The following is a 16698-nucleotide window of genomic DNA, read 5'->3' on the forward strand; positions in this document are numbered from 1 at the left end:
GGTTCATCCCAAGGTTTTTTCTCCATTCTGTCACCGATGGAGTTTTGGTTCCTTGCCGCTGTCGCCTCTGGCTTGCTTAGTTGGGGACACTTCATTTCCAGCGATACCGTTGACTTGATTGCAAAGATACTATTTAAACTGAGCTGGATGTTGACATCACTGAATTCAATGATGAACTGTCTTTAACTGAAAAATTTGTGTTTACTATTGTCATTTTGCATTATTGACACACTATTTTCCTAATTAATGCTGTTCAGTTGCTTTGACACAATCTGTATTGTTAAAAGCGCTATATAAATAAAGGTGACTTGACTTGACATATACTTGCTGACATTTACTGTTTTACTCAATAAAGAAGAGAGAGATGGCATGAAAAAAACTCACTCAGGTTCTGATTGCACATGATGTGTTGAGTGGCAGTGCGTGTTTGTCATCACTGCTTTATGAGGAGTGACACTGCTAACAGAGACTAAGCAGAACCAGAGGAAATGAGGTGACGGCTGTGAACTAACACACACACACGGTCACAGCAGAGCGTGGAGATGCTGAACAATGCTGTAAGATGTTTATTTTAGTGACGCTGTAAAAAAGAGGCTATGAAAAATCTTTTCCACCTGGACTGTGTAAAGAGCAGTGTAATTGGATCAGTGTGTGTGTGAGAGGGAGGGGGCAGAGGGATGGATTATTTATCCTTCTCTCTGCAGTCAGCTGGTCTTCCACAGCTGGTGTGTGTTAGCCGATAGCAGAGCCGCACTTACAGGGGGTGTGTTTGTATGTGAGATAAGTGTCATATCTACTTGGTTACATGAAAAAAATGTTAGGACCATAAAAGCAGTCCGCATTTGCGCTATATTCCAGTTCTTCAGAAGTCAGAATAACTCCTAGTGAAGTTATTATTTGCTGAAAATCTTGCCCTATGAAGCCCTCAAATCTCCTTCGTGGTTCTACAAATAAGATACATTGAACTACCATCCAAAAGTTTTGGGTTGGTAAAAAAATTTTCAAATGTTTTTGAAAGAAGTCTCTTATGCTCACTAAGGCTGCATTTATTTGATCAAAAATACAGTAAAAATTTATAATATTGTGAAATATTATTACATTTTGAAAGAACTGTTTTTTATGTTAATACATTTTAAAATGTAATTTATTCCTGTGATGCAAAGCTGAATTTTCAGCATCATTACTCCAGTCTTCAGTGTCACATGATCCTTCAGAAATCATTCTAATATGCTGAATTAATGCGCAAGAAACATTTATTATTATTAACAATGTTGAACACAGTTATGCTGCTTAATATTTCTGTGGAAACCATGATACATTTTTTCAGGATTCTTTGATGAATAGAAAGTTCAAATTAACAACATTTATTTGAAAAAGAAGTAGTTTGTATGAATGTAAAAGTATTTACTGTTACTTTCAATCAATTTAATGCATCCTTGCTATATAAAAGTATTAACTGTTAATGTAAAAGAAATTCTGAACCCAGTTTTTGCAGTGAAGTTTCATACAGGAGTGTACAAGATGTGTGTAAAAGTTGAGTTTGGTGTCACTGACATTAAATAAAGTCAATAAAGTCTTAAGGTGCCCTGTCAATCACTTTCAAGTATTTCACAGCACTTTTAGCACTTTAAAAAGTTTGTCTCGTAAACTCCACACGTTCACTTACTTCCAAACCACCTCTAGCTGTAGCTTGATGGTTCCCAGTTCTGTAATGTCCACAACCATCATCTGCGGCCGTGCTGTGAAAAAATCTGCACTCCTGAATGTTACCATGCCGACCAGAATAGAGCTCAACCCCTTGACCTCTGTTACCTGCAGGACATTTCAGAAAACCTTTCAGATTCTGCAGATGTTGTTGGCTAGACTAGAGTTTTTGAGGGAAATGATAATAATTATGATGATATTTCTAGTTGTTGCCATGTTGTAGCTAGAATATTGCTATGTGGTTGTAACAGTGTTGCTATGCGGTTGCTGGAATGTTGCCGGTAGTTGCTAGAGTGTTGATTTATGGTTGTCATGGTATTTTTAATGGTTGCTATGTTGTTTTGGTGATTGCTAGAATGTTCTCGGTGGTTGCTAGAGTGTTCCTATGTGGTTGCTGTGTTTTTTGCTGGTTGTTAGAATGTTGCTATGCGGTTGCTGGGGTTTTTGGTGGTTGCTAGAGTGTTGCTATGTGGTTGCTGGGGTTTTTGGTTGAAGCTAGAATGTTGCTATGCGGTTGCTGGGGTTTTTGGTGGTTGCTAGAGTGTTGCTATGTTGTTGCTAGAATGTCGCTATGTGGTTGCTAGGGTGTTCCTATGTGGTTGCTGGAGTTTTTGGTAGTTGCTAGAATGTTGCTATGTGGTTGCTGGGGTTTTTGGTGGTTGCTAGAGTGTTGATTTATGGTTGTCATGGTATTGTTAATGGTTGCTATGGTGTTTTGGTGGTTGCTAGAATGTTCTTGGTGGTTGCTAGAGTGTTCCTATGTGGTTGCTGTGTTTTTTGGTGGTTGTTAGAATGTTGCTATGCGGTTTCTGGGGTTTTTGGTGGTTGCTAGAGTGTTGCTATGTGGTTGCTGGAGTTTTTGGTGGTTGCTAGAGTGTTGCTTTGTGGTTGCTAGGGTATTTTTGGTGTTTGCTAAAGTGTTGCTATGTTGTTGCTAGAATGTTGCTATGTGGTTGCTGGGGTTTTTGGTGGCTGCTAGAATGTTGCTATGTTGTTGCTATATGGTTGCTAGTGTGTTCTTGGTGGTTGCTAGACTGTTGCTTTGCTATGTGGATATATTTCTGGTGGTTGCTATGTTGTTGCTAAAATATTGCTATGTGGTTGCTGGGGTTTTTGGTGGCTGCTAGAATGTTGCTATGTTGTTGCTATATGGTTGCTAGTGTGTTCTTGGTGGTTGCTAGACTGTTGCTTTGCTATGTGGATATATTTCTGGTGGTTGCTATGTTGTTGCTAAAATATTGCTATGTGGTTGCTGGGGTTTTTGGTGGTTGCTAGAGTGTTGATTTATGGTTGTCATGGTATTTTTAATGGTTGCTATGGTGTTTTGGTGGTTGCTAGAATGTTCTTGGTGGTTGCTAGAGTGTTCCTATGTGGTTGCTGTATTTTTTGGTGGTTGTTAGAATGTTGCCATGCGGTTGCTGGGGTTTTTGGTGGTTGCTAGAATGTTGCTATGTTGTTGCTAGAATGTCGCTATGTGGGTTGCTATGGTGTTCTTGGTGGTTGCTGGAGTTTTTGGTGGTTGCTAGAATGCTGCTTTGTGGTTGCTAGGGTATTTTTGGTGTTTGCTAAAGTGTTGCTATGTTGTTGCTAGAATGTTGCTATGTGGTTGCTGGGGTTTTTGGTGGCTGCTAGAATGTTGCTATGTTGTTGCTATATGGTTGCTAGTGTGTTCTTGGTGGTTGCTAGACTGTTGCTTTGCTATGTGGATATATTTCTGGTGGTTGCTATGTTGTTGCTAAAATATTGCTATGTGGTTGCTGGGGTTTTTGGTGGTTGCTAGAATGTCTCTATGTGGTTGCTAGGGTGTTCCTATGTGGTTGCTGGAGTTTTTGGTAGTTGCTAGAATGTTGCTATGTGGTTGCTGGGGGTTTTGGTGGTTGCTAGAGTGTTGATTTATGGTTGTCATGGTATTTTTAATGGTTGCTATGGTGTTTTGGTGGTTGCTAGAATGTTCTTGGTGGTTGCTAGAGTGTTCCTATGTGGTTGCTGTATTTTTTGGTGGTTGTTAGAATGTTGCCATGCGGTTGCTGGGGTTTTTGGTGGTTGCTAGAGTGTTGCTATGTGGTTGCTGGGGTTTTTGGTGGTTGCTAGAATGTCTCTATGTGGTTGCTAGGGTGTTCCTATGTGGTTGCTGGAGTTTTTGGTAGTTGCTAGAATGTTGCTATGTGGTTGCTGGGGGTTTTGGTGGTTGCTAGAGTGTTGATTTATGGTTGTCATGGTATTTTTAATGGTTGCTATGGTGTTTTGGTGGTTGCTAGAATGTTCTCGGTGGTTGCTAGAGTGTTCCTATGTGGTTGCTGTATTTTTTGGTGGTTGTTAGAATGTTGCCATGCGGTTGCTGGGGTTTTTGGTGGTTGCTAGAGTGTTGCTATGTGGTTGCTGGGGTTTTTGGTGGAAGCTAGAATGTTGCTATGCGGTTGCTGGGGTTTTTGGTGGTTGCTAGAGTGTTGCTATGTGGTTGCTGGGGTTTTTGGTTGTTGCTAGAATGTTTCTATGTTGTTGCTAGAATGTCGCTATGTGGGTTGCTATGGTGTTCTTGGTGGTTGCTAGAATGTTGCTTTGTGGTTGCTAGGGTATTTTTGGTGTTTGCTAAAGTGTTGCTATGTTGCTAGAATGTTGCTATGTTGTTGCTATATGGCTGCTAGTGTGTTCTTGGTGGTTGCTAGACTGTTGCTTTGCTATGTGGATATATTTTTGGTGGTTGCTAGAATGTTCTCGGTGGTTGCTAGAGTGTTCCTATGTGGTTGCTGTATTTTTTGGTGGTTGTTAGAATGTTGCCATGCGGTTGCTGGGGTTTTTGGTGGTTGCTAGAGTGTTGCTATGTGGTTGCTGGGGTTTTTGGTGGCTGCTAGAATGTTGCTATGTTGTTGCTATATGGTTGCTAGTGTGTTCTTGGTGGTTGCTAGACTGTTGCTTTGCTATGTGGATATATTTCTGGTGGTTGCTATGTTGTTGCTAAAATATTGCTATGTGGTTGCTGGGGTTTTTGGTGGTTGCTAGAATGTCTCTATGTGGTTGCTAGGGTGTTCCTATGTGGTTGCTGGAGTTTTTGGTAGTTGCTAGAATGTTGCTATGTGGTTGCTGGGGGTTTTGGTGGTTGCTAGAGTGTTGATTTATGGTTGTCATGGTATTTTTAATGGTTGCTATGGTGTTTTGGTGGTTGCTAGAATGTTCTCGGTGGTTGCTAGAGTGTTCCTATGTGGTTGCTGTATTTTTTGGTGGTTGTTAGAATGTTGCCATGCGGTTGCTGGGGTTTTTGGTGGTTGCTAGAGTGTTGCTATGTGGTTGCTGGGGTTTTTGGTGGTTGCTAGAATGTTGCTATGTTGTTGCTAGAATGTCGCTATGTGGGTTGCTATGGTGTTCTTGGTGGTTGCTAGAATGTTGCTTTGTGGTTGCTAGGGTATTTTTGGTGTTTGCTAAAGTGTTGCTATGTTGTTGCTAGAATGTTGCTATGTGGTTGCTGGGGTTTTTGGTGGCTGCTAGAATGTTGCTATGTTGTTGCTATATGGTTGCTAGTGTGTTCTTGGTGGTTGCTAGACTGTTGCTTTGCTATGTGGATATATTTCTGGTGGTTGCTATGTTGTTGCTAAAATATTGCTATGTGGTTGCTAGGGTGTTGCTATGCAGTTGCTGGTAGTTGCTAGAGTGTTGATTTATGGTTGTCATGGTATTGTTAATGGTTGCTATGGTGTTTTGGTGGTTGCTAGAATGTTCTTGGTGGTTGCTAGAGTGTTCCTATGTGGTGGTTGCTAGAATGTTGCTATGTGGTTGCCGGGGGTTTTGGTAGTTGCTAGAGTGTTGCTATGTGGTTGCTGGGGTTTTTGTTGGTAGCTAGAATGTTGCTATGTGGTTGTTGCAATGTGTTTGCTAGGGTGTTGTTATGTGGTTTCTAGAGTGTCGTTATGTGGTTGAAAGGGTATTTCTGATAGTTGTTAGAGTGTTGCAATGTGGTTGCTAGGGTGTTTTGGTGGTTGCTAGAATGATGCTATGTGGTTGATAGGTTGTTCTTGGTGGTTGCTAGGGTGTTCTGGGTGTGTATTTTATATTTGAGATCTGATTCTAAGTGACAGGGGTTTAGGAAAGAATAAAAAGCATTCATCTTTTTCGTCTGTAGTAGTTTGCCTCATTTTCAGGGATGGAATCAATTTCAGACAATCAAACCTTTCATAACCATTATTCCACTGGTCCAAAAGCTTCAGACAGTCTGTTAAACATCTCTACCATTCTCTCTCAGGGGTTTGTGGGAGGTTTATTATGTCATATGTCAATCTATTTAGATCTAACAAACAGTATAAGGACAAAAGGCCTGGAATCTTCTGTCATCGCAAGCCCCACAGGTGACCTCGACAGGAAGTGGTATTTGCACAGGTGTGTGCGTGCGTATAGGTGGATGGGTTCACCTTAATCTCAAAGTTCCCATGGATGTGAGGGAGGAAGACCATTTCTTCTTCGTCCCACAGCTGTTGGTCATCCGTCTGGATTCGCCCTCTGATTCTCCATCTCTGTCGGCCCAGCCGAATCAACACCTACACAAAATGAGACGCTCAATGTGTGTGTGTATGTGTAAAAATTACCCCAATGACTTTTGGACAATTACAATACCGTTCAAAAGTACAGTGTAATTTTTTTATATATTATTAAATATTACAATTTTAAAATAACTTTTCTATTTTAATGTATTTTAAAATGTAATTAAATCCTAAATTACTGAATTTTATTGCATTACACAATGTAACAAAAATTAGTTTCACTTACATTTTCTATGGTTCTTCTTTAATTCTGTGGTACTAATTATTAATACTATTTATTTTCACGTAGCATTGATATTTTGGTAAATATTTTGGTCAGGTCAATTTTAGAACTTCTATCATTAATTATGAAATAGTTCAGTACAGTACTTCAGTACAGTAAAAAAATTTTACTAATCTTGCACGTTTTTTTTTTTTGTTTTTTTTTTTAGATATTTTGCTTTTGCAAGGATGGGAACATTCTAGAAGTTTCTGTAACATTCTGGAATATTCTAGTGCTTTCTGGAACATTCCAGAATATTGTGGGACTAAAAGACAAAAATCATCCAATGTACACTTCTCACTTCTTCTTTTGGACGACTCACTTTTGTCAAACTCCATTAAAAAAAAATAAAAAAAGAAACATTGAAAATAAAAGTGAGACTTTTATTTTGAAAGACTAAAAATTTGGCTCAAAGGGGTGATTCACACCATTGCTCAATAATGCTGGAAATGTGACATTTTCACTTGTGAAAATTGTAAATAAAGATATAAATAATGAAATAAATTACTAGCAATATTAATAATACAACATAACATCTAATCTCAACGAATTATTCATCATAAAAATCCTCGATGTTCCAGCTATTTGACTACTGTTACAGTGAAATATTATTCGCTACCTGCAACTGTCAAATCTTGCTACTCGCGAAAACGCGCTTTTATACGTTTGCCTGATAACTTGGCGAAGTCTATGGTTATAGCGCCACTTAGTGGTAAAAGGCAGCAAATACCCATTCCCAATGTTGCCGTGGTGGGAATTGCGGCAGTAAAAGTATTATTCTGGTTGAGTACCATCTGTACATATACATGTCCATAGTTATTATGATCATACAACCACTAAAATCACTTTGGGTTAAAAATAATAATAAAAACAGTTCTGAGAGTTCTAGGTTTATGTTTGCATATATTTTCATATAGAATGAAATGAAGTTCATATTCCTTATCTTAATTTTCCAGATACTTTTTGGCATGACTGCATGTGAATGTGTGGTCTCGTGCATGAGACGGCTGATGGCTCCTGAGACAGCATTCCACTGTGCATGAAGTCATTGGAAACCTGGCCTTAACAATGTAATCTAAATAGCTTGTGAAATATGTCATTTCTGCCTAATTTATTTTAACAAAAGAACCATCATGCATTGTTGTCCTTCATAGGCTGATAGAACAGTGAGTCTTGGATTAAGAGTAATGTTTTGGGGTCAAATGCCTTCAATAAAAAAAGAAACATTGAAAATAAAAGTGAGACTTTTATTTTGAAAGACTAAAAATTTGGCTCAAAGGGGTGATTCACACCATTGCTCAATAATGCTGGAAATGTGACATTTTCACTTGTGAAAATTGTAAATAAAGATATAAATAATGAAATAAATTACTAGCAATATTAATAATACAACATAACATCTAATCTCAACGAATTATTCATCATAAAAATCCTCGATGTTCCAGCTATTTGACTACTGTTACAGTGAAATATTATTCGCTACCTGCAACTGTCAAATCTTGCTACTCGCGAAAACGCGCTTTTATACGTTTGCCTGATAACTTGGCGAAGTCTATGGTTATAGCGCCACTTAGTGGGAAAAGGCAGCAAATACCCATTCCCAATGTTGCCGTGGTGGGAATTGCGGCAGTAAAAGTATTATTCTGGTTGAGTACCATCTGTACATATACATGTCCATAGTTATTATGATCATACAACCACTAAAATCACTTTGGGTTAAAAATAATAATAAAAACAGTTCTGAGAGTTCTAGGTTTATGTTTGCATATATTTTCATATAGAATGAAATGAAGTTCATATTCCTTATCTTAATTTTCCAGATACTTTTTGGCATGACTGCATGTGAATGTGTGGTCTCGTGCATGAGACGGCTGATGGCTCCTGAGACAGCATTCCACTGTGCATGAAGTCATTGGAAACCTGGCCTTAACAATGTAATCTAAATAGCTTGTGAAATATGTCATTTCTGCCTAATTTATTTTAACAAAAGAACCATCATGCATTGTTGTCCTTCATAGGCTGATAGAACAGTGAGTCTTGGATTAAGAGTAATGTTTTGGGGTCAAATGCCTTCATGTCTTTATTACTTTTACGTATTAAACAGATAGTTCTGTCATCCTTTATTCATGTTGTTCCAAACCTGTATGGCTTTCCGTGGTGCTTTTTGTCATTTTGGGAGACCATGAATGTTCGTCCTCATTCACTTTCATTGGAAAGCAGCAGCATGAACATTCTGCTAAATGCTTCCCTTTGTGTTACACAGAGTACAGAGAGTCATACAGGTTTGGAGCAACATGAGGGTGAGTAAATGATGACAGAAGTTTCATTTTTGTGTGAACGATCCCTTTAAGTGAATAACAACAGTAGGACGTTGGGTTAAACCTCCTCACCTCATACTGATCTCCAGGACAGAGCCGAGCAAAGCCTATCAAACCTGCCTCATAAAAAGTGAAAAAATTAGCTGGAGAAGGAAGTTTAGGAGATACATTTTCCTCTGAAACTCAAATTCCTATATACAGTGGGTACGGAAAGTATTCAGACCCCCTTCAATTTTTCACTCTTTGTTATATTGCAGCCATTTGCTAAAAAATTGAAGGGGGTCTGAATACTTTCCGTACCCACTATATGTGAGGTGCTGTGTACCTTTCATTTTGATTTGCAGCTCACCCAGCAGGATTTCCAGTTCTCCTTCCATTGCACACATATCCTGCAGGTAGAGATGAGTGTGAAACAGAGGCATTTCTGAAGTGAGATGTTTGGATTTACATAATAGGTTCTTTTTATTAGTGCATTGATTAGAAATCATGTGTTAACAAAGAAGAAATGTGGTTACGAAGTGTTATTGTGTTGGACTAGTCGGGATGTTTTGAAAGAGCCATGGAGCCACAGTGTTTACACTTTTTGGGAAAACGACCACACAAATGGCTTACTTATTGTTTGTTGTGTGTGTACGGTGTCCAAGAGAGACTTTACCTCCAGGCTGTGTCTGTGGTTGCGGTTCAGCTCCAGTAGACTCTCTCTAGACTGTCGTGAAGACGGGGACAGAGAGAACGCTCTCTTCATGTTCAAAGCTCCTTGGCACAGCCGCCACTGGATACAATAGGACTCATACAGCTCTTCTACCTGTTGACATCCACATTCACATGATACAAGTTTATTCTTAGCACATCTGACTAGTGTTCATATATATAACCAAATTAAAGTATTATGAAGTTGTTACCTTACTAATTTGAAACTCAAGGCGCCGTATGTATCTCTCTAAGGCTCGTATCTCCTGTTGTTGGCAAGCAGGATATAAACAGCATTACATTTTGTAACCTTTGGCTTTAAATGCAATTTTTAATCGACTATATGGTACAAATACTAACATTAAAGTCTCAAAAATATGTTTTTGTAAAGGGAACAACACTCAAATGATTGAATATCAGCATTTGTTGACAACTTACCTTTTCCAGGTCATAGAAAAAAGCCTGAGGAATGAAGAATAGATTTTTGTAGTTATTTATTTACTTTAAATGAACAAATAGTGTAAAAAATAAAATAAAATAATAAAAAGCTGGATTATAACTAGTTAAGATTAGAGTGTAAAGTTATTCTCAGTATAAAGTCTCACCAGTCTGGAGTTTCTCTTTGTGTCTCTCTGCTGGGATGACAGGAAGTCCAGCTCTGTTTGATGGTTTTCCAAGTAGTCCCTATATGAGATGAGATGACGTTAACATTCACAAGACTAGTGTGTGCAGTTCCATGAGCCCATTCATTTCTCTACTGCATTGATTGCACATACTTGAGCCCTTTCCTCAAAGCCTGGAAGATTCTGTCCACCTGCTCAGGCTGTTGCCCCCAGATGCTACTGCCCACCCGACTCGAAGAAGGTATTCTGGGAGATTTCCCTGCTATGACTTTTGTGCGGAGAGAGCTACGAGCCGAGGAAAGTCTGTGGGATGAGATGGAATAGTAGAGACAATGAAAAAAAAAAAGAATTCTTAAATAAAATTGGGTTATATATACATATACTATTGTAAAAGTTTGACCTAAATTTATTTTTTTGAAGAAATTAATACTTTTGTTAAACAAGGACGCATTAAATCAATCAAAAGTGACAATAAAGACATTTACAATGCTACGAAATATTTCAATTTAAAATAAATGCTGTTCTTTTGAACTTTCTATTCATCAGAGAATCCTGAAAATGATGTATCACAGTTTCCACAAGCAGTACAGCAGCACTGTTTTCACCATTGATAATAATAAGAAATGTTTCTTGAACAAAAAATCAACATGAATCAAATCAAGAATGATTTATGAAGGACCATGATGTGACACTGAAGACTGGAGTAATGATGCTGAAAATTCAGCTTTGCATCACAGAAATAAATTACATTATAATATATTCAACTATAAAAGTTATTTTAAATAATAATTAATTCACAATATTAATGTTTTTACTGTATTTTGGTTCAATTAAATGCAGCTTTGTTGAGCATAAAACACTTCTTTCAAAAACATTAAAAAATCTTACCGACTCCAACTATGAAAATTAATAAAAAATGACAGCACACTCAAGAAAAATCTTCATCTCTTAAAAGAATCAAATAATACGTTTATATAGATAGCTGTTTCTTTTGGCCTTTTCTGAACCCAAAATTGAACTTCACAAATGTATGCAATAATTTTGACAATTTCCACATTTCATTAAGTAGCACGCAGTGGTTTTCAGCTGGCCAGGACAATAAGAACAGCTTCTTTATTACAAAATTAGCAACATTAGAATGCTTTCCTAAAACAGTGTTTTCTTATAGTAATGGCTGCTGAAAACGATGTTCTTAAGATCACATTGCAGTTATTTCAACTATAACAATCATTTTGAACATTAATAATGCTTTTGAATGTATTTTTGGTAAATTAAATACTACTTTGGTCAACAGAAGTATCAATCTCTTTCCAAAACCAACATTTGTTTTAGCAATTCCAAACTTGTTAACAGTAGCATGTTTTTATATTCTGAATTTAATCCTCATATCCCATTTTAGTTACACCCACAATATAATCTACATATTTCAGCCATGTTCTGATAGTTTATGCTTACACAGCATAACAAACCCAATGACTCTGAAATGTAAATAAACTGTTCTCTTAGGGACGGCATTCCTCAGCGCTGCTCTGGGGTCACCAATAACACAAGCTCTGGCTCTCACATCAATATATTCCTTCCTGTCTCCATCACTGACATCTCCGCTGTAACTCGAGGTCCCTCAGTGGACAATGTCACATGTGACGCCCATTTTCTAAGGAATAAAGAGTTTGATTTTCTATACTCAGCCCTCTACGTTCTAACATACTTAGAAGCATTGTAAAAGTATGTAAAAGCATTTACAAGTGTAACATAATTCATGTTTTTTTGCTTACACGAATTAGTCACTACCCAACAAGGTTATACACAGTCTCAAGATGAGTAATCTGGAATTTTTTTGTGAAAACAGACATAAAATTGTTGATACAGTGCTCACTTGCCTACGCCCAACTGCAAATAAAGGTTCATCAAAATGGGTTACAAAACTGGGAAAAAAAATAGAGACAGTTCATGTATTTGGATTAATCTATTAAACATGTTCAGAGGTTTTAATTAATCTCAGAGGTTTTTGTTTTGATGCAACCTCATGCTTCTTCCAAAACAATGATTTTTGTTAGCTACAAAAAGGACCTACTTAAAATAAGTGAAATTTTCTACAAATCTGTAGCGTCTGGACCAATCAAACACACAATATATATTTTGTTAGCTATATTTAACAAATACTCTGTAACCCCCCTCAGTTAACAAGCCATATGAGGACCTATGGACCCTTTCCCCCGAAATGCGTAACACCCCAGGATGTCTGCAACGACACCAGGCCCCCCCTGGTCCCCATGGCAACTAATGCTGATATCACTGGTTTTATGACCCACAGGAATGTGAGCAGGGAAAATCGACAATTATGATTTTTGTCATAATCGTGCAGCCCTACAGAGTAGGATACAAAATATAAGCACGATAACCTCAAAATAATAAAAAAAAATCAGTGTTGACAATTGTAGAGATAAACTAACCTTATCCAATCAACTCAATCTACAAAAGTCAAAAGAGTGGTTGAAATCTACTTCTCTATAACTGTAAATCCATCATCTTAACAGGACTGTAGCTGACAGCGATTAATCTGCAGTTTACTAAGCAATTAAATGCTTAAAAAGCATTTTCTCACAATGCAGTTTTGTGAAGCTTTTGCCATACAATAAAGAGTTTACAAATCGGAAGCAGGCGGAGATGCCTGTGAAGTTGTTTTGGCCTTTGTCCGCAATCATTTAGTTTCAATCTTTTACTTGGATGGGAATGCAGGAATTTAGTGCTATTGTGACAAATAAAATAAAACTTTGCACACATGCATGCACACACATACACAGAGGCAGCTGTGTTTACTTATGTAAGTTGTCACACTGCTCAGATGATGCTTGTACTCAAATCCGAACCGTGCATCCTCTCAGGACCTTTGGTTCTTGAAATAACTACTCCTATTACATAATAACCGATGCTTGTTTGTGTTACAGATTGTTTGGAATGGTATAAGGCTGAAGAACTATACAAGGCTGATGATACACAGGGCAACTTTTTGAGCAATTTTGCTTGGGCACTTTCCCATTGATGATGGGTAACAAATTTCTATCTGGATACTTTAGATCGGTTGTGGGCCTTGTGTGTCACCTGGTTGCCCGTTGCCGACAACACTGCCCAAAGTTGCCCGGCAACATTGCTCAAAAAGTTGCCGCGTGTACCATCAGTCTAAGCAATCAAAGAAAACCGTAAACCACATCAGATATAAGCTAAGCTCCGTTCCAAAACCTAGTGAGCTCCCTGCTAAGGCCACTTCCAGTGCCTCCTAATTGACTGATTTGGAACATCAGTAGAGCTTGCTGTAAGCTAACAAAGCGATATTCAAGTATACAGTGTATAAAAGTACATAAAGACACATATTACATAAAATAAATCATTTTTAATTAGATTAATTTAATTAGACACTACTTGAACTTCATCCATACTTTTCAGTACTGAATGAAACATATTTATGATGCTTTAAAATGCTGTTTAGGTAAGTAGCTAATTTGGACCCCTTTTTTCACTTTACTAAGTCTGGGAATATTCTAGATACTATAAATTATGGAAAATGTCAAGGCAATAAGCAAGATAATGACTTTAGATGCCCAGAATGCATTAAACAATAAAATAGTACTTGAACATTATCACAAGTTGTCAGATGCTAGAGGTAGAAATTATCCAGCTGGGCTTTTATGTTGTTGCCATTGTCGTTTTAATATTATTTATGATAATATTTATTAATATATTGAATTAGTTTTTATTTTTATATTTTCATTATAGCGCTTCTGTCAGTTTTATTAGTTCTTGTTTTTTTGTGAATATAAATGTATCTACATTTCTGTTTTAGTACTAGCAATTTTAATACTGTTATTTTAGATTTTCTTTTTTTCAATCTAATATTTATATTCTATTTTATTTCAGCTTTATTTTAATTACAGTTTTAGCTTTACAGTTGGTTTTTTTAAGAGAAACTACTTTTCTAAAATGTATATTTTAATTTATTTCAGCTTTATTTCAATTACTGAAAAACTATTTTTTTAGTTTCTAGTTTTACTTTTCAGTAACAGTAACACCATGAATGGCTTTACTGCAGGAATAATCTGGACTCCTCCCAAATGTTTTGTTTTGTCCTCAATTTTGCAACAAGACCTCTCAGAGATGTCCTCATGGCATACATTCCAGCGACCAAGAGTCATGCTTTCCATGGGATTCCATGACCCCTGCTTTGAGGAAATGTATCTTAATAAAAGTGCAAATAATGCAGTCTGACACACATGGAAACACATCATCTTCTCTCAAACACAAACCATACTTGCTTACCTTCTCCGGCCACCGAGTGTGTTTACTCCAGTGAAGGAGCGGCTCCGCTGCACCATGCCGCCGTCAGCCGGACAATCAAACTTTAGCTTTACTGACATCTCACCTCCACCTACAACACACACAAACACAAGAAAAACAGTTAGAAATTAACTTTTAGTTTGAGCCATAGCCTACATGTTATCAACTGCATAGCAATGCAATGGCAACCAATCACAACACCAAAACAATGCATTAAAATCACTCAGAACATGCTAGCATCTTCTAGCACAGTGTTTTTCAACCAGGGGTCCGTGGACCCCTAGTGGTCCTTGACATAAGGCCAGGGGGTCCGTATAAAGTATGACTTTTTGTATAAATGTTGTATATTTTGACATGACATGTTCCCATGAAGAAAAATCCAATATAGCTGATGATATGGCCAAATACTGGACAAGTCAGCTAACTTGAATTATACTTGACTGCATTTGGTCCTCACAAAGACACAAATGATACGAGTCAATTTTGTTCTGGGGGTCCTTGAGGATGGTTCTGAATTGGACTGGGGTCCGGTACGCCAAAAGGTTGAGATTCACTGTTCTAGCAAATGCTAGCAAACTAGAAAAGATCAGGACAAATTTTTGTCATTGTCACATTTGCACTTGTGTTACACACACACATCTGCTGAACATGAAGCTCCTCTTCACGAACCCCCGGGCTCTCATTTATCAACTGAGCAACTACAACTGTAGTGACAGCCACCCTATTCTCCTCAATGACAAATGTCCATGTCTCTGTTCCATCTCTCCTCATCCCATAATTCCTCTCTCCTCTGTTATTGTACACAGTTTTTGAACATTCCTCAGACACAGCGGCCCCCAAACGCCTACAGTGGCCCCAAAAAGACACTAAAGGTTGTCACGAAGTGAAAATTCACCAATCTATTTTCTTAATGCATGTTATAGATCTTACTGGGAACAATTTATCTGTACATGTTTCATTTTTGAAGTTTTTGGACCTTGTAATATTTAATCAAATTGCCATAATAGGATCTTCCAGTGAAAAGGGCAGACTGTGATTACCTTAGACTGAAAAATATCAAAATTATCTGGCATTTGTTTCAAATAAAGAAAAAAATTAAGTGCAGATGATGATTTTAAACGTGACTTAAGTGTCCAAACGCTGTTTTACCTCACTGCTGTTGGCTGTAATATTCACTTATGGCTTTTGCACCTGTTTGGCTAAAGCAAACGTTTTTGTTGACAGTGGCACACAAGAGACAGAATGGAGAAAGTGAGAGGAAGACAGGATGAATAGGAGAGACAGGACAGGAAAGAGACAGAGAGAGATGTCTTGATTGCAAACGCAGAGGTGGTTATCAGTCTCTACAGGACAGTAACTCGTGTTCCTTTTCCTACAAGGGGAAGAGAAAGATCTGTGGGGTAGATGAACAACTGTGGGGGGTAGATGGGCAAGGACTTTCAGAGAACCATGTTTGTAAGAACCATGGAATCAGTGTTATGACAGCTGCTATCACTATGACAAGTAACGTTAGAGTTAAGGAAAATATAAATCAAGGAAGAAGAAAATGAGTGGTGCTAGTCTCAAAAAAAGTTGCAGTCACAATTATAGTGAGTTCCGTGTAGACGCTGTTTACCTCAATTCGGGTCCCTCATTCAATGTAAGTCTATTCATTTTTTTTTTTCTAGGGTTGAATAAAAATATAGATTTTCCAGTTAATCTCTATCTTTATTTAAATGATCTCCATATGCTCCGATATCTCCCAATAGCTACCTTTTTGTCAGTTTCCTGCACCGCTTTTTTACAGGCCTGTTGAATCTACATCTAACTTACACGGCAAAATAAGTAATATCTTACCAGAGTTTGCTTTCTGAATTAAATGTAATAAGTTTTTAAAAGACGTTTACCGCGAAATAATAGCAAAACATGCATTTCTATCCAGTTGTACTCCTCGCAGGTCACACGTTTACTGCGTGACCAGTGAAGCCAAACAGCTCGCGAACTATGAATCATTGAATCGTTCAAAAAGACTCATGGACTTCGTGACTGTTTGAATCAATCTGACTGAATCCATTAGAGCGGTTTTCTAATCGACTCGAAGATATCCAGATACCAGTGACTGTGTATTTTAATATATTACAAGAAGGATTGATGCAATACGTTTAAGTTTAATAAAATAAAATAATAAAATTACTCAGATTCGAGTGATAGCATCGATAGCCAAGTAGGAGGCGACAAGTGACTGTTGAACGATATGAATG

The 16698-nt window shown here is 37.7% G+C and overlaps 1 protein-coding gene across 1 annotated transcript in view; it reads right to left on the reverse strand.

The window, feature by feature from the left end:
* ripor3 (RIPOR family member 3) overlaps positions 1 to 16462 on the reverse strand; it is a 31253-nt gene extending 14791 nt beyond the window's left edge. Inside the window, exons 1-11 of the mRNA XM_016496827.1 lie at positions 16345 to 16462; positions 14441 to 14549; positions 10280 to 10429; positions 10109 to 10187; positions 9942 to 9965; positions 9716 to 9769; positions 9469 to 9618; positions 9139 to 9202; positions 8886 to 8929; positions 6105 to 6230; positions 1667 to 1812 (exon numbers count right to left, since the gene is read on the reverse strand). Of these exons, the coding sequence (XP_016352313.1) occupies positions 1667 to 1812; positions 6105 to 6230; positions 8886 to 8929; positions 9139 to 9202; positions 9469 to 9618; positions 9716 to 9769; positions 9942 to 9965; positions 10109 to 10187; positions 10280 to 10429; positions 14441 to 14549; positions 16345 to 16450 (1052 nt within the window). The 5' untranslated portion in view covers positions 16451 to 16462. The remainder of the gene's footprint in view (positions 1 to 1666; positions 1813 to 6104; positions 6231 to 8885; positions 8930 to 9138; positions 9203 to 9468; positions 9619 to 9715; positions 9770 to 9941; positions 9966 to 10108; positions 10188 to 10279; positions 10430 to 14440; positions 14550 to 16344) is intronic.
* Between the last annotated feature and the right edge of the window lie 236 nt (positions 16463 to 16698).

This window comes from Sinocyclocheilus anshuiensis, unplaced genomic scaffold (genome assembly GCF_001515605.1).
Source record: "Sinocyclocheilus anshuiensis isolate Anshui unplaced genomic scaffold, SAMN03320099.WGS_v1.1 scaffold522, whole genome shotgun sequence".
NCBI lineage: Eukaryota > Metazoa > Chordata > Actinopteri > Cypriniformes > Cyprinidae > Sinocyclocheilus > Sinocyclocheilus anshuiensis.